A 23,102-nucleotide genomic window follows, 5' to 3' on the forward strand; every position below is an offset into this window, starting at 1 on the left:
GCTACGTTGTAGTGCCTGCCACTGTGGGTGGTTGTGTGTTGACTGCCTTCAATAATGGATGTCCTGTGGGTAGCTCTGTCTCTGTTTCCTGTGTCAGTAAGCAGTTGAACCACAGAGCCCAAGGATGTTGCAGATCCCCCAGCAAACTTGGTACCGACAGTGACACTGACCCCTATCCTACATTGTAATGCACCCATTGTAAATGGGGATTTCTTTATTATTAATTAAAAATATATCATACAAGCATTTATACAACTAAGAAAACCTGAAATGCATCAATTTCCCCACCCTATCAGGACGGTGGTTACGAAATGCTGTTGCACTGAGCTCAGGCTTGAGCTATAGAGAGAATAATGTCTCCCCATGAAAGCACGTAGACCTTTGTCATTGCCCTCTGAGGTTCAGAGAAAATTCTGACCAGCTCCAATTCCGCTACTTGGTTTCCAGGTTAAGGCACAATGTTACAACTTAACATTTTTGGAAAATACGTTAAAAAAAAACTTTGCAGGGACGTTGTTTTGCTGGTTTTCCATCTGGACCAGAATGAAGGAACTACTTCCCTTGCACCCATTGGCAGACCATCCCTGCACCAATTCCAAAAGGATCTGGAACAGCTCATTGATTCTGGTTGGGTAGCAACAATGTCTCTTTGGTTCATTTGGAGAGCAGGATGATGATGTAGTATTTCTGATTGAACTGGAGAGCTAGGACGCTGTTCATTGGTTGTATTAAGAGCTGATTCACCATTCATTGGTTTAATCTCAGAGCAGGAACATCACTCATTAGTTGAATTGGAGAGCTGGATTGTTGCTTATTGGCTGAAATAGACGACACTGTTCATTGGCTCAGCTGGAGAGCTTCAGCAGCAGGGACCTATAAACCAGCTGAATTAAAATCAATATGTGTCTCTTGATGCCTCCGCAAGTCGACTTTCCGCTGAAATCCTTTCCCACAGACAGTACAAATGAAAGGTTTGAAGCCTGTGTGCTTCCTGCTGTGGGTGATGAGGTTGGAGCTCTGACTGAAGGCTTTCCCACACACCTGACACTTGTGAGGCTTCTCACCTGTAACAGGACATCAGTGATAATATTAATCCTCTCACAATAAACTTTCAATAACAATCGCACCTTCAGTTCATCTCCTCGTGCTGTAGATGGGTGACAGGGTGCTGCAGTTAGTACCCACAGCTCTGGAGACCCAGGTTCAATCCTGACCTCCGGTAATGTCCATGCGTAGTTCACACATTCTCCCTGTCACTGTCTGGATTTCCCTGGGGTACTCCGATTTCTTTCCACATCCCAAAGACGTGCAAGTTGGTAGGTTAATTGTCCACTCTGTATTACTCCTAGTGTGTGGGTAGATGGTAGCATTGATGGGAATATGGGTAGAATAGGTTATAGGGAAAATTAGTGGGGTGATGGGATTTCTCTGTGAGCTGGCATAGACTCAATGGGCTGAATGGCCTCCTTTATATCATAAGGAAGTATGGAATGTGGAATCAAAACATAAATATAACAGGAGCAGAAAAGCCAAAATGAAGGGAGAACAACTTGGATTGGAAGAGGACAGCTCACATCGCGTAGAGTGTGTTACTGGCTCCAACTCTGTCTGATGGAGATAGAGAAGCAAATTGTAAGGCAAACATCAGAGAAATGCAAGGACAGGATGGTAAATCTATCAGTGAGTGGATAGAAATTGTATAAAGGGAGTGGAATTCTTAGAATACAGTTAGCATAACTTTTGAAATCAATGTGTAAACTTGACAAGAGGAAGGACAGGTTTGAACTTAGTTTCAGATGATTAGATAAACCTTTGGGCCCAGGGAGGAAATGGAAGAGGTTCTGACCATCAGCTTCTAGTCTAAGAAGTCTGGAAGGTTGCTAACACGATGCCATTGTATGAAAAGGGAGGGACAAACTGAGTACTGAAAGCACAGTCAGGCTAAGATCAATGGTAGGTAAAGAACTGGGAAAAATTTGAATGGACAATATAAATAGCATTTGGATTGATGTAGATTAACCAAAATCAGCATGGGTTTGGTAAGAGAAGGTGGCATTTGCCTAACTTGATTGTGCTTTTCATATAGACTCAGCATCATACAGCACAGAAAGAGATCCTTTGACACACCAACTTGACACTGACTCATCAATGCTAATCCTACACTAATCCCATTTTATTCTCCCCCCACATCCCCATCAACTCCCCCCCCCCTCCAGAGTCTACCCCTCACCTACACATGAGGGCAAATTTACATCAGCCAATTGACCTACAGCACGTCTTTGGGATGTGGGATGAAACCAGAGCACCCGGGGGAAGCCTGCTCAGTCACGGGGAGAACATGCAAACTCCACACAGACAGCACAGGAGGTCGGGACTGAACCCGGGTCACTGGAGCTGTGAGGCAGTGGCTCTACTAGCTGTGCCACTATGCTGGCCTTTTTGAGGAGCTACCAAGGAGGATCGTTGAGGGTAGGTGTTTGATGTACTAAACAGAGATCAGCTATGCTGTTGTCATAGCAAGTTGCTCAGGGAAGTAAATACCCTGAGGAACCCTGAGCTATCATTGGGCAGGAGGTACAGAAGCCTGAAGTCCCACACCTCCAGGTTCAAGAACATCTACTTCCCTTCAACCATTCGATTCCTGAACCAACCGACACACTACAGTTTAGCAACATTATGACCACTTCGATCACTTTGCACTAAAATGGACTTAGTATTTTTTGTTCTAATTGTGTTATTTCTTGTAAAAATTGTGTATAATTTATGTTTAATTTATATTTTTCTTGTGAATGCTGCTTATCTGATGCTGTGTGCCTGTGATACTGCTGCAAGTAAGTTTTTCATTTCACCTGTGCACACATGTACTTGTGCAGATGACAATAAACTCGACTTCAAAAGTTGAGAGAGAAAATGAGTTAAGGACTGATGTTGGTGATCCTCTCCTGATGTTTTCCTGGTCTTTCCTATACAGGTGGAGAGAGCCAGAACAGATCCTGAAGCCTCTTTAACCTGTGCCAACATCCAATTAGATCAAGGCTGAACTTTACATCAACTCTCAACTCCTTTGGAGGCCAAGAAGTCTATTCATCTCAGTTACAAATGTAATCATCAGCTGAGCATCCAAAATCCATGAAGAATTTCAAAATTTCACAGCCTTCTGAGCAAAGAAGTTTCCCCTCATCTCTCCAATGAAGGTCCACCTCTGCCCTCTCACTCCAGACTTTTCAGCTGGGTGGTTGGAGAAAGGACTCTCCAAATCTACTCTGTTGAATTATACATTTCAATATCACCTCTCAATCTTTGAACCACCAGAAAATGTGGGTCTATTGCAGTCCCTCTCCCCAGAGATCGGCTTCCATGGTTCAAGGTCCTGCATTAACGTGCACAGTGGGAGGCCAGGGAGACTTAAAGGCACACGGGCAAACACAGGGAAATATCCAGTATCACAGTGATGGAACCCTTCCCAGTATCCGTGCAATGTTCCAGGGTCACTCCCGATACCTGGGGTCAGTGTGTTGGCTTCTGTACCAATATACGTCAGGAGTGTGAAAAATAGCCCCCAGTACCCGAGGCGGTGTGTTGGAATGAGTCCCAGTAGCTGCGGGGAGTGTACTGGAGCCAATCCTGGTACCCAAGGGGAATGTAGTGGAGTAGATCCCAGTAGCTAAGGGGAGTGTGCTGGAGTGGATTCAGATGCTGTGTTTCTTCTGATGGAAGCATTTCCCACAGTACTAGCAGGGGTATCAAACTGGGGTGTACTGGAGTGCATCCCAATAGCCCAGGGGATTGTGCTGGAGTGGATCCCAGTACGCAGGGATGGAGTGTACTGGAGCAGATCCCAGTAGCTATGGGGAATGTGTTGGAGTAGATTCCAGTAGCTGTGGGGAGTGTCCTGGAGTAGTCCCCAGTAGCTGCGAGGAGTGTACTGGAGCAGATCCCAGTAGCTGTGGTGAGTGTGCTGGAGTAGGTCCCAGTAGCTCCTGGGAGTGTGCTGGAGCAGATCCCAGTAGCTGCGGAGAGTGTGCTGGAGCAGATCCCAGTAGCTGCAGGGAGTGTGCTGGAGCAGGTTCGTTACCTGTGTGGATGAAGGTGTGTTTCTTCATGTCAGACTTCTGATGGAAGCACTTCCCACAGTACTGGCACGGATAGGGCCGGGTATCTGAGTGGATCAGTAGGTGCGTGGACAGTGTGGAGGAACGTTTAAAATTCTTCCCACAGATCTTGCAGTTGAAACTCTTTTCCTGCAGAAACAGAAAGAGTACTAAGCAAAGTTATTGTCTCTCAGCTGGTTCCCCTTCTGCAGGAACCGACTTCTACAAGGTCACATTCCAGGTCTCCGGTGACCAATCCTCGCCCCGGTATCCCGTGGGGATAAAGGTGGAGCACCAGAAACTATTCAACCATGGGAACATCACATTACAGGTCCAGTTTAATCCCCATAGTTTTTTATTCAACCCAATTAACATCCAGCTGTCTCTCCATAATTAAATATCAACCAGAAACAACTCCCACTGAACCCTTCTCTCGCCAAAGCCCTGGACCAATCCAAAACAAACACACTGCTCCACTCTCTGTACATTTCTGACAATCTCTAACGAATCCTCCTGCCCCATTGCCGTTCATTAATCTCAGACTAACACCACTGCCCCTTCTCTCCATAACCCTGCATCAATCTCAAAATTATCCCATTGGCCAATCCCAAACTAATCCCACTGCCTGGTCCTTCCCCCATAATCCCAAAGCACTCGCATCTCTCCATAGTTCTGCGTCAATCCAAACTACAGTAACTACATAAGTACCATAGAAAGCATCCTATCCTGATGCATCACGGCTTGGTACAGCAACTGCTCCACCTGTGACCGCAAGAAACTGCAGAGAGCTGTGGACGCAGCTCAGCACATCACGGAAACCAGCCTCCCCTCCATGGACTCTGTCTACACTTCTTGCTGCCTCAATAAAGCAGCCAAAATAATCAAAGACCCCTCCCACCCCAGATATTCTGTGCAGAAGATACAAAAGCCTGAGAGCACGTACCACCGGGTTCAAGGACAGCTTCTATCCCGCTGTTATGACTAATGAACAATCCCCTAGTGCAATAAAATGGACTCTTGACCTCACAATCTACCTCGTTATGACCTTGCACCTTATTGTCTACCTGCACTGCACTTTCTCTGTAACGGTAACACTTTGTTGTGCATTCTGTTATTGTTTTACCCTGTACTACCTCAATGCACTGTGTAATAAATTGATCTGTGTGACCGGTATGCAAGACAAGATTTTCACTGTACCTCGGTACATGTGACAATAATAAAACAAATTTAATTTACCACTGCGATAATCCAGCATCCCTGGGCCTCTGGCAATGCCAGACTGGTAGATTTTCCGGACTATTGGATGTTATTCTTATTAATACCCCAACACACTTTCATTTCACTATTTCTACATGTTACAATATTGTATGATAACTTTTCCATTGAACCCAGTGTAAAAGAAGCAGTAAATATACTGGGACTCCAGACCCCGGCTGCAAACCCCCGCACCATCCTGATGTTCCAGACCGCAGTGACGCTCACGGTGCAGACCCCAGACCCAGCCCCAGCCTCACAGCCCACTTGTACCCTGAGCCCCCACCTCACATTCTGGACTAATGAGATGAGCCAGATGCCAAACGTCAGGATTTCTCAACAAGCAGATGCCGGATTTTCGGAGTTTTATTGGAATCCCACTGGCTGATCCCAGACGCGTACTCTAAGCTCCATGGCAACAAGAGAAGACCAGGTGGACAGAGCAAAAGATTCAAGGATGTTCTCAATGTCTTCTTGGAAAGGAGCAACTTCCCCAGTGATCTGTGGGGATCCCACCAGGGCACTCAACATGGTGGGGGAGAACTTGGGATGGTACGGGGAACCTTGAGTCCACACATAGAAGGCCAGAGTAAATGGCAGAAGGAGCCACTGCCTCTCAAATTGCCTATTGGCCCACCCCACTGAGCATCTCCTGCCCAATGTTAGGACCCACACTGGCTCACGTCTAACCCACTAAACTTTATAAGGTGTTGGTCAGACTGCATTTTGAAAATTGTGAGCAATTTTGGGCCCCATATCTAAGGAAGGATGTGCTGGCCCTGGGGAAGGTCCAGAGGAGGTTCACAAGAACGATCCCGGGAATGAAAGGCTTAACGTATGTGGAGTGTTTGACGTCTCTGGACCTGTACTCGATGGAGTTCAGAAGGATGAGGGGGGATCTCATTGAAACCTACCAGATACTGAAAGGCCTGGATAGGACGGACGTGGAGAAGATGTTTCCATTAGTAGGAGAGTCTGGGATCCAAGGACACAGCCTCAGAATAAAAGGACTTCCCTTTAGAACCGAGATGAGGAGGAATTTCTTCAGTCAGAGGGTGGTGAATCTGTGGAATTCGTTGCCACAGACGGCTGTGGAAGCCAAGTCATTGGGTGTATTTAAGGCAGCGATTGATAGGTTCTTGATTGGTAAAGGGGTTGAGGGTTATGGGGAGAAGGTGGGAGAATGGGGTTAAACAACGATCAGGCATGATTGAATGGCGGAGCAGACTCAATGGGTCAAATGGCTTAATTCTGCTCCTATACCTTATGGTCTTATGATCTAAATTGGAGACACTACCATGGAAGAACCCTCCTGAGGTCTGTTCTGTAACTCACTTCTTGTTCCTGGATCTCTCCCAGCAGGATCCCCTGTCTCTTTCCCATCTTGTTGTTCCTCGGATAGACCACAATGATTGGACCCTTCACCGACCGATATCCTTTCTGAACAGTGTTACTGCTCACTACTGCTTACAGCTTACTCCTCACAATAAGTGTTAAAGTCTAAAAGCAGCACTCCGTCCCTCACTGTACCCCACCTTCCCACCTTCTCAGCTTCGCATCCTGTATTCCAGCACCTTCACTGAGTTCAAATGGATCACTGGGCCTTGTCTCTGCGGCGTTTGGGTTCCCAGCCAGGAGCGTGTGGACATTGGGCCCTTACCTTGGTCTGGGTGTGTGTGGCTCGGTGCTGTTCCAGACTGGCGGAGTGGCCAAAGGCTTTCCCGCACATCTCACAGGTGAAGAGCTGGCTGCCACTGTGCGATCTTCGGACATGAACCTCCAACCCATGTGGAGTTGAAAAGCCCTATGTAAGACGTATTCATGATGAAGCCACTGTTTGGTCAGACAGCATACTTCTAGTTATCTGGGGACTGCCTCACACTAGTGAGGAATTTACAGAGTCATAGAGAGATACAACTCAGCTCGCACTGACCATCAAGCACCTGATTTACACCAGTCCTACCCGAATCCATTATAATCTCCCCACATTCCCATCAACTCCTCCCACATTCCACTACCTACTAGGGGGGATTTACAATGGTCGATTAACCTACCAACCAGCACATCTTTGGGATGTGGATGGAAACACTAGGAAGGAACCTACACAGTCACAGGGAGAACGGGCAGACTCCCCACCGACAGCGCTGGGGTCAGGAGCCTCAGTATGCTGACTTCTGTAAAATTCAGAGCTGAGTTGGACCACAGGAGACTGGTGACGGGGAACCGAGTCTGTCTGTTAAATTTTTCAGGGGTGATGCGCTGGGATTGAATCTCAGGCTTTGCTCTAACAATCGGTGCTGCACGGACTCCTTCGCCCAGCGACCTGGGCCACAGGAACTGCAGGAGAACGGGTCTGGTGACCTCAGTTTTCAGCCTTGAGGGGGAGGAGGGAGCAGCGAGCAGATGAGCTGGACGTGACTGAGCACCCTCCTGCAGGGACCCAGAAGAAGCCGGCAGAGCCCGAGCCGGCTGAACCCACCTCTGAACCTGTGTCACCCAGTCAGGAGCTGATGTGGAAGGGAGGGCAATGCTGCAGGACAGCGAAGGTGGCGAGAGCCTGACGTGCAGCAGTTGTGCTGGGCCCACAGCTCAAGGACTGGTCCAGGATTTCGCCAAGGTGTCCATCACAGTACGGTAGTGTAGCGGTTAGCGCGACGCTATTACAGCACTAGCGATCGGGGTTCGATTCCCGTCGCTGTCTGTAAGGAGTTTGTATGTTCTCTCGTGTCTGTGTGGGTTTCCTCTGGGTGCTTCGGTTTCCTCCCACATTCCAAAGATGTACGGGTAGGTTAATATGGGTTTAAAAAATGGGCGGCGCGGACTCATTGGGCCGGAAGGGCCTGTTACCACACTGTAAATAAAATTTAAAAATTTAAATTTAAAAATGAGTGGAAAGGTCCATGGGTTTGGTGGATGGATGCAAGGGCAGCAGGGCCAGACCTGGGCTCCGTGACTTTAGCTCACAATGGACTGCAAGGAGGGGATCGGCACACACAGTGGGTCAAACACCAGAGTTATCCAGACTGGGGAGCGGTCAAACCTCACAACTCAATCATTCCCTCCATTCAAACACTTCACCAGTACATGCCCCATCACACACATCTAGTTAACATTCAACAGATCAAAGTCTACTCTCCAACTGTCCAGCCAAGTCTCACTGACCTGATTCCGATAGGCACTGACCAGCCACGTCACCATCAGTACTCCCAGTTATGGCTGGATGTTCTCCCCCCAATGTATGACCAGGAATATCTCTGCATTGCCGTGAAAGGGGCTGGTATATCTTTGTAGGGGGTTACACTGAATGCAAGTGTGACAGAGTGTGCCTTTCCTTGAGTGATTTCTCTTTCCCTATCTGTCTGTCTCCCTCTTTCTCTTCCCAAAGTCCTGGGATTTCACCAACACTAACTCCCCTCAAACCTCTAAGTCCACTGGCAGGGGAAGTGAACTGATGTCAGTGTTCTCTCCCAGGCCAACGGTTCCATTAGCAATGGCCTCATTACACTCAGCTGGCTCCGACGGGCAGGTCTGACACCGGATTCCTGAAACAATCAGTCTACCCCGAGCTCTGTCCTGGGAAGAGATGTCCAGATGGGCACCAGAACCTGTTCAAATATGTTCTCAAGTCCTCCGTGAAAACTGCTGCTCCCCCACTGACCCATGACCGGCCCAGCTGGGACGTCACCAAGAACCGAGTCTGTGGGAAATGTATGGATGCACGGTGTAAACAGGAGGAGGAGCATATCACCCCCCCCCCCCCCCCCCCCAGACACCAACCCCCACCCCATTGCTCTGTCACACACCTCCTGCCCCACCTGTGGACGAGTCTGTGGGTCCCACACTGGCCTCATCAGCACCCCCAGAACCCACAGAATGAGGGTAGAAGTGAGTCGCACTTGGTCCCGAGGGCCATTCTCTCGCTCACTCTGTAAGTACAGTTGTGTCCGCCTGGATGTGAGCGAAGTCTGCCTGGGGCTCTCTCACTCCCTGGGTCAGGCACAGTGTCTGGGGCTCTCTCACTCCCTGGGTCAGTTACTGTCCCTGGGGCTCTCACTAACTCCCTCTGAATCAGAGTTTCTGGTGAGTGAGAGTTTGCCTCAGGCTCTCCAACAAGCAGCCTCCATCTGTCTCTACCTGTCCGTCTGTCTGTCTGTCTCTGTCTATCTCTGATGCTGTCACTCTCTCTGTCTCTGTCTGTCTGTCTGTCTATGTCTGTCTGTCTGTCTCTCTCTCTGTGAGCTTGTGCTTGGTTCTCTATTTCTCCCCTCCCTCTCCCTCTGTGAATGTGTGTGTATCAGGGTGTGTCTGAGTATGTGTACATGGGTATATCCAGTGTGTCTGAGAGTGTACCTGGGTGTGTATCTGGGTGTGTGTACTTGGGTGTGTGTGTGGGTGTGTGTACCTGGGTGTGTCTGAGTGTGTCTGGGAGTGTGTACCTGGGGAGCCTCTCTCCAAGTGTGAGCATTTACCTTGTCACATTTGCTGCAGTCATACGGAGCTCTGTGCCTGCCTCTCTGAGTGAAGAGGATGTGGCTGTTGTCCTCAATGTCTTGTGCGCTGTCCGGCTTCTGGACACTGGCTCTGGGCTCCAACACTGGTGACAGGTAATCCTCAACCAGGTGTTTGAGTCTGACTGTGGAGTATCCTGTCCAGGGATACGGCCTGCATCGTAATCCCAGTGTCCCGGGAGCTTCCGAAGGGAGAAACACTTTGTCTGAACCTAAAACAGATCAGATCATTCAACTCAAAATATAAAGTCATCTTAACTACCATCAGGCAGGAGGTACAGAAGCCTGAAGTCCCACACCACCAGGTTCAAGAACAGCTACTTCCCTTCAACCATTCAGTTCTTGAACCAACCTGTACAACCTTAATCACTACCTCAGTATAGCAACACTATGACCACTTTGATTATCTTGCACTGAAATGGACAGTGGTACTTCACAACCACTCCATACCTCGATCTGAGCACAGAAAGCAGAATCTTTCTATAGGGAAGATGCTATTAAACAGACAAGATTTACAAGGAAGTTGCCAGCACTCGAGGTACTGAGTTATGGGGAGAGGTTGGGCAGGCTAGGACTGAGGGGCGATCTTACAGAGGTGTATAAAATCATGAGGGGCATAGACAGGGTGAATGCGCACAGGCTTTTTCCCGGGGTTGGGGAATCAAGAACTAGAGGGCACAGGTTTAGGGTGAGAGGGGAGAGATTTAGTAGGAACTTGAGGGGCAACATTTTTACATAGTTCATGGAATGAGCTGCCAGAGGAAGTGGTTGAGGCAGGTACACTGACAACATTTAGAAGACAGCACTAAACAATCTGCTGGAGGAACTCAGTGGGTTGAGCAGCATCTGTGGAAGGAGAGGAATTGTCGACATTTCAGGTGGAAACCCTGCATCAGGACTGCTCCAGATTAGTTGTTCCAGATTCCAGATTCTGCAGTCACTTGTAAAATACACTTGGACAGGTACATGGATAGGAAAGGTTTAGAGGGATATGGGCTAAACGCAGGCAAATGGGACTAGCTTAGATGGGAATCTTGGTCGGCATGGACTAGTTGGGCCGAAGGGCCTGTTTCTGTGCTGTATGACTCTAAAACTCTAAGATCCCATAAACAGCAATGTGCAGGTCATTTATTTTGGTTGTGTTGTTTAAGGGACAGAGATCAGCAAGAGCTCTGGGGAGAACTCCTTCGCTCCTCTTCAAATAGATCCTTTATACCTGAGAGAGCAGTCAAGGCCCCAGCTGAACATGACATCAGTATTGTAGCTCTCTACTGCTCTGGAGACCACACATGGATTATTGGGTCCAGCCTTCGGAGAGAGGGCCACAGAGTCCTTCTGTACATTTTGGGGGGGGGGTTCCAACTATCGATCAACCTGTCTCTCTACCCACGGACACTTCCCGACCTTTGATGCCGCACCTGATGGAGAGCGAGGTCTCCAGAGATCCTCACACTTGGGTCTTCTCTCGCACACTGCCTCGTCTGTTCCGCGAGAAGCTGGGAGGCCGTCCCTTGCCTCTCCTGAGCTGGCGTGTGCCTGAGGAGCTCTCCAGCACTTTGGCTGGGAGCCGCAGACTGAGGTGGAATTCTCAATGGGTTTGAGACTCCGCGAGGGCTCCTCCAACTTAATCAAAAGAGACGGCGTTCCCTGAGGTCCAGATTCCACTTGTCCAGCCACTGCGGAAAGAAGAAAAGGAAGTCAGTTGTGGCACCGCAGGTACATCCGGATCATCGCACAGGGAGCTCTCACGTTAGTATTTACACATTTACTTATGACAGGTGGAGGCCATTCAGGCCACTGATCAATGCTGGATCTCAGAGTATTCTCATAAGTCCTATTGCCCTAGTTATAGAGTCATAGAGTTATACAGCATACAGCACGGAAGCAGGCCCTTTGTCCTAACTAATCAGTGCTGACTAAGTTGTTTACCTGAGCTACCATTTGCCCGCATTTGGCCCATATCCCGCAAAACCTTTCCTATCCATGTACCTGTCCAAATGTCCTTTAAATGTTGTTAATGTACCTGCTTCAACCACTTCCTCTGGCAGCTTGTTCTGTATGTGCACCACCCTCTGTGTAAAAATGTTGCCCCTCATGTTCTTATTGAATCTCTCCTCTCTCACCCCAAACCTATGCCCCCTAGTTCTTGATTCCCCAGCCCTGGGAAAAAGACTGAGTGCATTCACCCTATCTATGCCCCTCATGATTTTATACACCTCTATAAGATCTCCCCTTAGTCTCCTACATTCCAAGGAGTCTGAGGGGAGATCTTATAGAGGCGTATAAAAAGTGCCAGCCTGTCCAGCCTCTCCCTATAACCCAATCCTGCGAGTCCTGGCAACATCCTAGTAAACCTCTTCTGCACTCTTTCCAGATCAACTCTTTTCCAACTCTTTTCTCTGACTAAAACTGAACACAAATGGCTTCCATGTAACGTACTCTCTCTCTCAACCTATCAATGTCACTCTCCGATTTTCCTGCTCCCCCCTACACACTAGGGGCAACTTACAGCAGCCAGTTAACCTACCATCCAGTATGTCTTTGGGATGTGGGAGGAAACCCATGGGGTGACAAGGAGAATGGGCAAACTCCACACAGACAGTGTCAGAGGTTGGGATCGAACCCTGGTCTCTGAAGCTGTGAGGCAGGAACACTACCTGCCACGCCACTGAGTATTCTGGGCCATCCCAGGAGAGCAGACAGGCCTGGGTCCATCCTGAGATGGTGGGCAGGCTGGGGTTATCCCGGGACAGCAGGCACGGTTTGGATTTGGAAGAGGAGTGGGCTGCTCCTGACGAGGCCACAAGTGAGTGGATGTGAGGAGACCTTGAATACTCTCCACGCAGAAGGCCGAAGTGTATCCGAGCAGGACCCTGGTCCTCATTTCCTGCGGATAACCCTCTCTATGGATAAGGTTCCCCGGGTAAAGGTCAGAACATAAGCTCAGCCACACTCACGACAGGATCTAGAGCAATACACAAGATGCTGGAGGAACTCAGCGGGTCAGGCAGCATCTGTGGAGGGAAACAGACAGTTGACGTTTTGGGTCGAAAACCTTCATCTGGACTGAAAGTTCCAGTCCCGAAGACCCACACCTCAACGTTCAAAAGCAGCCCTGCCACCTCAGCCACTGGTCCCCACGTACTCATGAGGGAGAGTTCACAAGGCTGAACTTGCTGGGTGTGAATTCAGTGCTGGGTCGATGGAAGTGTGGCACCCTGTTTCATCCTGTCTGGGAACAGGACAAGTACAACTGGGGGCTGGACTTGTTTAGGGCATTGGGTTAAAGCTACAGATAGGGGTGACAGATCAAAGTCTGGTCATTTTTGTGGTCATCATTACTTTTCCACAATCCAGATTATTAATGGAATTTAAATTCCACAGTGGCTGTGGTGGGGTTTGAACTCAGACCCCTGGCTTGTTAGACCGGGCCTCTGGATTCCCTGCTATGTAATCGCCCCACCACTATGTCAAAGAAACAACTTGCTGGAGGGACTCAGTGGGTCGAGCAGCATCTGCGGAGGAAAAGGAACCGTCAACGTTTTGAGTCAAGGCCCTGCTTCAGGACTGGTTCTGAGTCACAGCCGGAAACATCAACAATTCCACTCCCCCCTCCACAGATGCTGCTCGACCCCCTGAGTTCCTCCCAGAGTTTGTTATTTTGCTCCAGATTCCAGCATCTGCAGTCTTTTGTGTCTCCCGTGGCACCGTTACTGCACCAGGGGTTGAGGGGACGGACATCTTATTGCAATGATGCAGTGCACTGGGGAGGCGGCAGCTGGAATGTCAAACACAGGTCGGATCTCCCTGCGCAAGGAATATCGATGGAGTGAAACAAAGGTTCATCAGACTGACTCCTGGGATGGAGATCCCCCTGCGGGGACAGGTTAAGTGAACTGGGCAAGTCTCCTCTAGGGGTTGGAATAATGAGAGGTTACTATGGGGCTCAACAGGGTAGATGGGAGGATGATGATTCCCCTTGTTGGGGTGTCTACAACCTAGGGACATGGCACTGAGATGAGAATCACCCAGAGGGCACTGGATCCTCAGAATTCCCCTCCCACAAGGGCTGTGGAGACTTGTTCTCTGAGTACATCCAAAACAGAGGTCAGTACTTGGTCAGCATGGGCGAGTTGGGCCGAAGGGACTGTTTCCGTGCTGTATAACTCCATGACTTGAATTGGTTTGGATATTAAGCACATTGAGGGACGTGTGGTTGGTGCAGGAAAGCGGCAGAGCCGGCAGGGTGGGCGGAATGGCCTACGTCACTGGATGAGGCAAAGGTAGCGTAGCTGGGAGCTCCTTACCCGAAGGGTTTGTCAGACCGATCACGTGATCATCTTCATTGAACCGCTGGCCCTGGTAACTGGTAAACCGCTTACTCCTCACCAGGAAAGAGCGAGGCATCCTGAGAGTGTCCCACCTCGTGTCACTGCGTCCTGTAGAGGTGAATACATCAGGTTAACGTGAGCTGGAGCTGATAAACAGGTAGGACGATCGGAAGAACCGAATGTAGAATGATAAGGGCACTGACCACTGGACACAGGGCACTGACCACTGGATCCATGGCACTGACCACTGGACACAGGACACTGACCACTGGATACAGGGCACCAACCACTGGACACAGGGCACTGACCACTGGGCACAGAGCACTGACCACTGGACACAGCACTGATCACTGCACAGATTGCACTGATCATTGGAAACACTGGCCGCATTTAGTGGGTGTGCGTGCTGTCTTGCAATGAACACCTGCAGAGCAATGGTGCTGAGCAATGAATGTGTCGCATTGTCCACCCGATCCTCTTGAACGTGCTGCACCATCCTTCAAAGTCATGGCTGATCTTCAGGATCCTCTCCGTTTCCCTGCGTTATCCCCATATGACTCGATTCCCTCAGTCCAGAAATACCTCCATCTCTGTACCGAATACACACAATGACTGACTTTCCGCAGCTGCCCAGGGACAGAATTCCCAACATTCCCCACCCTCTGAGCCGAGGAATTTCGTTTCATCCAGGTCTTAAGCAGCCCACCCCTTACTCTGGGATCTGCCTGCATCAGGGAAACGTTCTCCCTGTGAAGCTTTGAAAGAATTTTGTCAAATTCACTGTCATCTTCTTCCCTCCTCCTAAACTTCCCAAACAGACATTCCCACTTTGCTCAGTTTCCCCTCACAGGCATACACGATTGCCCTGGAACCACCCTGATAAATCTTCACTGCATTCCCTCCATGTCAGGAGACCAAAACTGCACGCACTACTTCAGGTGTGGCCTCTCCAACCCCTGTATGATTGCAATAAGATTCCTCACTCCTATAACTAAACCCTCTGGTAAAAAGTACCATTTGGCTCCAGCCCCTACATGTTGGGCTCCAGTGACTCGTGTACAGACACATCCAAGTCCCTGCAGACATCAATGTTACAGACACTCTACTTTTCTGTGACATGTGCCAGAGTGGGTGACCTCACATTTCTCCACACTTTATTCCCTCTGCCTTGCTCTTGTCCATTCAGTCAACTTGTCCACATCCTCCTGAAGCCTCCTTACATCCTTTGTGCTCACAATCCCAGTTCAGTATCGTCAGAAAACTTGGGAATATGACGCTTGGTCTCCTCGGCCAAACCACTGACGTAGAGGATGAATAGCTGAGGCCCAAACACCAATCCGAGTGGCACCCACTGGTACAGCCTGACAACCAACTGTAGATCTACGTCACAATGTGCTCTAACCTTGATAACCAACCTCTTGTGCAGGACCTTACAGAAGCCTTTCAGAAATCAAAATACATCACGTCCATGGTTCCCTCTCATCTATTCTACCAGTCACATCCTTCAGGAATTCCACCACAGGTCAGGCATGACTTTTCCTTCATGGTCCAAACTGACTCTGCTCACTGCTGTTACTTTCCCCAAGTTGTTCTGTTATTACTTCCTTCATTATAGATCCTAGAATCTTCGTGCTCATTTTGTACCTGATTCTGATGTATGGACCATGTAGGATATAATGTTTTTACTGTATTCAATGATTTTTTTTATATGTGATCATGATATATAGTTACCTCGTCTAGTAACTGTAGAAACATTGATGGTGGTGTGCATTGTAATTGTATACAATGTCTGTACTGTGCATAACGTGCATAGAGTCATACAGAGATACAGCAGGGAAACAGACCCTTCAGCCCATTAAGTCTATACTGACCATCAATCCACATTTACATTAATCTCATTTTCTTATTCTCCCCACGTTCTCATCAGTTCGTCCCCAGATTCTACCCTTCACCTACACACAAGGGGTAATTTACAGCAGCCAATTAACCTAACTGGGATGTGGGAGGAAACCGGAGCACTCAGAGGAAACCTACGCAGTCGCAGGGAGAACGTGCCAACGTCACACAGACAGCACCGGAGGTCAGGATCGAACCCGGGTCTGTGAGGAAGTGGCTCTACTGTCTGGGCCACTGTGCTGCCCTCGGCTTATGGATTGTGACTGCTCTGCGTACAGTGAGCATGTCACATGGTGACCAGGCTGTATAACAACTGAGTTATCTTAACTAACTACGTTAACCGCTGACATTATTGTGTGAGCTGACCACCCTGCCTGTAGTGACCATGGTGCCAAAGTGGTTGACTTGGGCATGTTGATCATATTGAGAGTAGTGACCATTTTTGTATTGTGATTACACTGAATGGTGATCAAGCTGCGAAGTGAACAGGTTGACCAGTGGCTGTGTAGTTTACGGTCACGTTTAAAGGTATAATAAACATGCTGTGTAAAGTCAATGTGCCCGTGAGCTGTTGTACAACGTGAGCTGTACATAATGATTTATACATAACGACTGTGGCAAAAATTGGTCATATTGTGTAAAATCACCGTGCAGTTGCCATATTAAGGAAAATTATTAGAACACCGAGACCATTTTGCTTTAATTAACTGTGCTGAACAAAGTGAAGCTGTTGTGAATTGTAGTCTACAATGATAGCTGGTACGGTGACAATTTTGTGTGTAGAAACAGTTAGTCACTGTAGTGACTGCATTTCCCATGGTGACGGTGTGGATAGTCACTGTAGTGAGTATACACTGGATGCGGTTGGACGGATATGTGAGACCTGTGGCATGGGGGTGTGGAGCGAGGAGTCAGGGTGTGGTGGAGCCAGGACTGGGGCCTTGGGCTTGGGGAGATTGCAGTGAAATTTGAGGCTGTGAGCTGGGCTTTGGGGAATCAGAGAGAGGATTGAGATTTGGAGGGGGGCAGTGATAGAGGGGATTGATCTACAGGCTGAGAATAAAGGAAATGAGTGGAGCATCTGAGGAGGAAGGGGAAGGTGCACGCGATGACATTGGCTGGGGTTGGCTGGAAAGTGAAAACTGTTGGAGAATGCAGCTTCCTGCAGGAAAATGGACTGGTGGCCTCTCCAGCAGCACAGCAGTCAGAATCAGGCCTTAAACTAATACAAAGCAGCTCTCAAATCTCTCTGTACATCCTGATTTAGTGTCTGAGGCCCATTCTGTTCAAGTCCTTGTACGTAGAGTATAATTTTAGGCAAGTGACATCAAACAACCCAACAGACCCTGTGAGCCAGTGTGTCACACACAGAGAACAGACAGCAACATGTTTGGCCTGTGACAAACAAAAGCCCCAAGTACAAAGTGACCGTGTTGTAGTCCTAGTGCCTGGTCCTCACTGAAACCACAATTTCCCTTCTCAACCAACAGAACAGCATCACGCAGAGGAGGGGCTGTTTATACAGCGAAACTCACCCCCACAAAATCAGAACCAAATTAGCACAGGCCTCAACACTTTGCGGCTCTAACCCTGAGCATTAAGCTGACATTTTGAGTTAGTTTATCTCACACCAAGAGGCTGCAGTGGTGGGCAGCTGCTGGAGGTTCTGGCGTTCTGAGTCAGCTGACCTAACACCGATACCCAGAGTTAATGTGCTGGGGAAAATCTCGCTGGGAAGGTGTTGGTAAGTTCACGGCCCACAACCACGTCTGTGTTAAAGTCTCTGCAGTTTTCCAGTGAGATCAACTGAGAGCTGTGAATCTCCAGACCTTGCCTGCTGATTAACACCAGTCTGCCCTTGGTGTCACTGACTGAACACTGGAGACAACCTCCCTGGTATTTCTAGGAAACTGCTGCAGAAGGTTAAGTCTGGTAATTAACAGTAACAGATCAAATACTTCTTTTTTAAAAACACCTTCCAGTTAATGTAACACCAGATAATAAGTGCGGCCAAGAAAAGGAACAAATTAACTGTTGAATAATTCCTGTTAGAAGTAACAAATTTAATTTTCTTTTCCATCTTTTTTCTGCAGCCGTTTAATTGCATCTCCTTCCCCTTTTCTCCATTTCTTTTCCAGTTCTCACTCAGTAATTCACTCTGTACCCTGACAGCGCAGTTATCAACAGCCACTGCCTGGAGGCTCCAGCACACCAAGTCCAGGACTAGGACACACTGTGGGGCTAAAAGCAGAGACACAGGACACCCAGCCAGGTCCCGGGACACACACACCCGGGTCCCAGGGCACACTCACCTGGGTCTGAGGACACATGAACTGGGTCCCGGGGCACACTCACCTGGGTCCCAGGGCACACTCACGTCTGAGCCTTGGGTCACACAGGTCTGGGTCCCAGGAAGTACACACCTGGGTCCCAGGACACACTCACAACTGGGTCTCGGGACACCTCACCTGTTAATCTCTTTCTAGTTTATATTTTAATCCCTGCTGCTCCAGTTGTGCCTTATTTTAGAGCTGTACAACTGGATCCCCTTCACGAAATCATTCTAAAATGTATCCACTTCAGAAATACTCAGTTAATCTTCAAACATTTTGGGAACTGCCGAAAATGCGCAGGGTCTTTGTTCAAGTCAGTCTCCTATGGTGCACTCAGGGGGTTTGGTCCGTAGTTCTGGGAAAAGTCCTCCTGTAATAACTTCCCACCCTAAATCCTGGGAAGACTTTTATAATAAAGCCAATAATCCAACACTGGTCTACTGTGGGCACCTTGTTTATCCCATTCTCACTAAATGAGCCTGAAGCAGATAGTGTATTAAATTATTGTGAGATATTCACTGATATAAGTAATTGTTATGAGAATCTCGTTCGGGTTGTGTAAACAAGGGTTGCACACTAGTTATCACACTGTACGAGCTGTGAGTGTGAGCTGAAACACAGATGGAAGTACCAACAACAGCTTTGGCCTGTGGTACTCTGCTCTGATCTTCACACAGACTCCCGAGCACGAAGTTTGGGAATCTTGCTGTAAACTGACCATTTTGTACAGTAACTACGTCACCAAAAGTGTGTTCGGTCACTGAGTTGTGTCACGTCATCTTGTACCCTAACTCGACTCCCTTTGAACGTCGACCTTTCCCAATCCATCACCATTTAAGAAAAGCTCTGCTTTTCTGTTTTACTTTCAGAATGGGTGAGCCCACATTTTTCCACCTTATATTCTGTCTGCCATGTTCTCACCTTAATTGGTCCCTGAACCCCTGAAGCCCCTTCACATCTAACCCGCACCCCACCCCACCTCCCCTCCCCCCTCCCCACCACCACCCACGATCCCACCTTGGTTTGTGGCTTTTTTGAGTATGCAAGTCCTAAGTAAAACTGAGCCAACACCCAACACTTCCCCTGAAGTGACATCAGCAAACTCTGAGAAAGATTGACACAAGACCTCAGTACCTTCCTGCTTCCCCGTGGACATTTAGCTAAGGGGAAGAGAGGGTGCTGAGGTCTCGTGTCAATGGAGAGGATTGGTGGAACTGAGCAGTAATTTGAAACACAGACACAAGAGATTCTGCAGATGCTGGAAATCTGCAGCAACACACACAAAATGCTGGAGGAACTCAGCAGGTCAGGCAGCATCTATGGAGGGAAACGAATTCACTTCCCTCCAGAGATGCTGCCTGACCTGCTGAGTTCCTCCAGCATTTTGTATGCATTGCTAGTAATATGAAGCATTTTAGCCAGAAATCTTGCTTCAGATAAACCTGGGATCCCGCAGTGTGCTCATCTTAACTCCAGAGGGGGATGGAGAGCCATCTCTGGCACAGAGTGAAAGCAATGCATCCTCTGATAAACAACTATTCCTGCAAATGATCAGCGTTTATAGGAACAAAGGCCTCATTGATCAGTTTATAGTGGCAAAGATAGTCAATTCAGCATTGCTGCAAGACAGTGTCCCAGTGAGACTCAATGCCAATGTACTGTATCCCACTGAGAGCCAGCTCTGAACTCTGCACCAGTGAGAAATATTATCCAGGTTCTGTGCCCATGTCCTGCACCGCAGAGCGAACGTTAGTCTTTAAAGAGCATGCGGTATGCTTGCAATGTTGTAATAGTACATACGTTTGCCACTATAGTCAGATGTACCAGGTAGAAATCTGAGACAATACACAGATCGTTTCATTGTACCTTTCACAGTGAAATCTTTTAGTTTCTCTTTAGGCTTGGGGTTGTAGCTTGTCCCGATGCTGTATTTGACCAAGTCATGGGTGCATTATTTAACAGGAGACATGAGTTGCATTGATGCACTGTAAGTGAATGAATTGATTTGATGGGACAATGAATGTAGAGAGACATGTTCCAATTGCATTGCATTTCCTGTACATATTTTTTATGAATTAAGTAATTTTTTTTTAAATAAAAGAGAGTTAGTACTCATGAACATCACAGTCCATGTACTGTATCAGCATGACTTAGTGCTACGGTTCACCTGCCAGCTTTATAAGTCCCAGTGAGATTCACTGTCCAAGTGGTGAACCTCAGTGAAAGTCAGTGTCTGTGACGTGTACTGGACCCATGTGAGGCAATGCTTGCTATCATTTTCCAGTGGGAATCAATGCCTGTGCAGTATTTTCTTGTGGGAATCAATGCCTGTGTACCATTTTCCAGTGGGAATCACATCTGTAAACTGTACTCTCAGAGCCACCAACGCATGTTCCCTCAGGAAGAGGGACAATGATGTGATCTTCACTGCACACCACATACAACAAATGGTGGAGAGCATCACCTACCTCTCAGCACGGTCTTTATCAACCCCACTGAAGCCCTCAACTCCACCTGAGGGGAGCTGTAATCTTGCTCAGATTTGATTTCCGTTCCCATTCTGCACTCACTACACGTTGGTGTACAGACTGTGATCCTCACCAGCAGGTCCACCACTTGTCCATTGCTGGGGAGACTGGGATTAAACAAGGCTGTGTCTGGGCACCAAAACTCTCTGCAGTCGTGGTCACTGCAGTGCTGCAACCCACCTCCTCCCGCTTCATCTACAGAATGGACAGGGAACCGTTCAACCTCTGAGCTGCTAGGGAATGTTGCAGCTCTATAAAACTCTGGTTAGACCACACTTGGAGTATTGTGTTCAGTTCTGGTCACCTCATTATAGGAAGGATGTGGAAGTTTTAGAGAGGGTGCAGAGGAGATTTACCAGGATGCTGCCTAGATTGGAGAACATGTCTTATGAGGAAAGATTGAGCGAGCTGGGGCTTTTCACTTTGGAGCAACACAGGATGAGATACAACTTGATAGAGTAGTGTAAGATTATGAGGGGCATAGACAGAGTGGACAGCCAGCACCTTTTCCCCAGGGTGGCAATGGCCAATACCAGAGGACATCTTCTTAAGGTCAGTGGAGGAAAGTTCGGGGGGGGGGGGTTGTCAGAGTAGGTTCTTTACACAGAGAGTGATGGGTGCCTGGAATGCACTGCTGGAGGTGGTGGTAGAGGCTGATACAATAGGGGCATTTCAAAGGCTCTTAGATAGGCACATGGATGTAAGAAAAATGAAGGGTTATGGGCTGTGCAGGAGGGAAGGGTTAGATTGATCATGGAGGAGGTGTTCATATAGTTCGGTACAACATCATGGGCTGAATTCTACATTCTATGTTCTCTGTCACCTCCAGACCCAGCTGCAGACCCAAGGTCACGTTGACCCAGGCCAAGACACGGAAACCAAATTCCAACATCGTTGACTCCTCCACTGAAGGACAGGCCTTGCAATAAACACTCAGAAGGCAGCAGGTTCTCCCCCTGCCTTACAACAGGTGCCCCAAGGATCGAGATCTACAAAGCCCCCCAGAGCCCATGGATCGCTTTCCATTCCTCAGGATCCACCCCTCTACAAAGGCAGATTTCAACCACAAAATCCATCATTTGCCTCCCTTGCTCCTCCAACCTTCAGATCCTGGGGCCAGTGGAGTTCAAATACCAAGACCCCAATGCCAAGCTCACAGCAGCAGTAGCCTATGTGCTTTGGATCTTGGGTAATCCATGGTGGGCACCCCAAGGCACTGCAGAGGTATGACCAAGGTTGTCCTGTCCTGAGCCCTGACCCACATCCAGTGGATGGGCCCCTTCGTCCACCTGCCCGGAGTGGGCAGTCTACTCCAGTCCCAGTCACCGCGAGGGACTTCCCAGGGGGTAGAGCTCAGTCTCCTCGAGAAATGTGTAACATCCTCACTGACTTACCTAGAACACCCCAGTGAGAGTCTGTGTCTGTGTACAAAGTCAACATCAAAGTCAAAGTTGAGTTTATTTTCATATACACGACTACCTGTATGCACAGTTGTAATGAGAAACTTACTTACAGCAGCAAGTGTCCCAGTGAGAGTCAGTGGCCGTGTACAGTGTCTCAGTGAGAGTCAGTCCCCTGGTGAATGTCAGAATCCATGTATTGTGCCCCAGTGAGGATCAGTGACGGTGCACTGCACCCCAGTGAGGATCAGTGACGGTGCACTGCACCCCAGTGAGGATCAGTGACCGTGCACTGCACCCCAGTGAGGATCAGTGACCGTGCACTGCACCCCAGTGAGGATCAGTGACTGTGTGAGTGTCAGTGACCATGCACCGGGCCCCAGTGAGAACCTTTGCACTATCCCTGTTGCTGTCACTAGCCTGATCGCCGAGCAAACAGCCTGCTCTGTCCGAGCTGGAGCGGATCATAAATAACACAGCTTGCCACATTTGCACCAAGTCTCAGAACACTTCAGACATCAAACAAATTTCCACGTGTACGTCTACTCACAGTGAAAGGGAACGATGTTCATCTTAGGAGAGAGAGGGAGTCCTGCTGGAACATGGTGGTTGTGGAGAGGAGATGGAGCGGGGTCGCCGAGCCGAGCTCTGCAAGCGAGGAGAGTGTAAAGGCTGCTGCTCCCAGCACCCGGCCCTCTCTGAAACCACAGTTTCCCTTCTCAACCAGCCACAGTGGGCCAACAGAACAGCATCACGCAGAG

The 23,102-nt window shown here is 48.6% G+C and overlaps 1 protein-coding gene across 1 annotated transcript; it reads right to left on the bottom strand.

Annotated features, from left to right (window-relative positions):
- Nucleotides 1-335: 335 nt before the first annotated feature.
- On the bottom strand, nt 336-21,833 carry LOC127584881 (zinc finger protein Gfi-1b-like). The gene is made up of 8 exons (XM_052041849.1): nt 21,746-21,833; nt 20,882-21,136; nt 14,161-14,292; nt 11,272-11,529; nt 9,815-10,065; nt 7,006-7,149; nt 4,076-4,241; nt 336-1,064 (listed from the first exon to the last, which is right to left on the bottom strand). Exons 1-8 carry the CDS (start codon nt 21,831-21,833, stop codon nt 874-876), a joined length of 1,485 nt encoding a protein of 494 aa, XP_051897809.1. The 3' UTR covers nt 336-873.
- Nucleotides 21,834-23,102: the final 1,269 nt, after the last annotated feature.

This window comes from Pristis pectinata, chromosome 31 (assembly GCF_009764475.1).
Source record: "Pristis pectinata isolate sPriPec2 chromosome 31, sPriPec2.1.pri, whole genome shotgun sequence".
NCBI classification, from domain to species: Eukaryota; Metazoa; Chordata; class Chondrichthyes; order Rhinopristiformes; family Pristidae; genus Pristis; species Pristis pectinata.

Bases quoted from the DNA above. Each gene is read 5' to 3' on its own strand.
- LOC127584881 (XM_052041849.1), bottom strand. From the start codon at position 21,833: ATGTTGGAATTTGGTTTCCGTGTCTTGGCCTGGGTCAACGTGACCTTG. The intron at 4,242-7,005 runs GTAAGGGCCCAA...CTGTTTCTGCAG, and splicing joins CCACACACACCCAGACCAAG to GAAAAGAGTTTCAACTGCAA. The intron at 1,065-4,075 runs GTAACGAACCTG...GTCCTGTTACAG, and splicing joins ACACACCTTCATCCACACAG to GTGAGAAGCCTCACAAGTGT.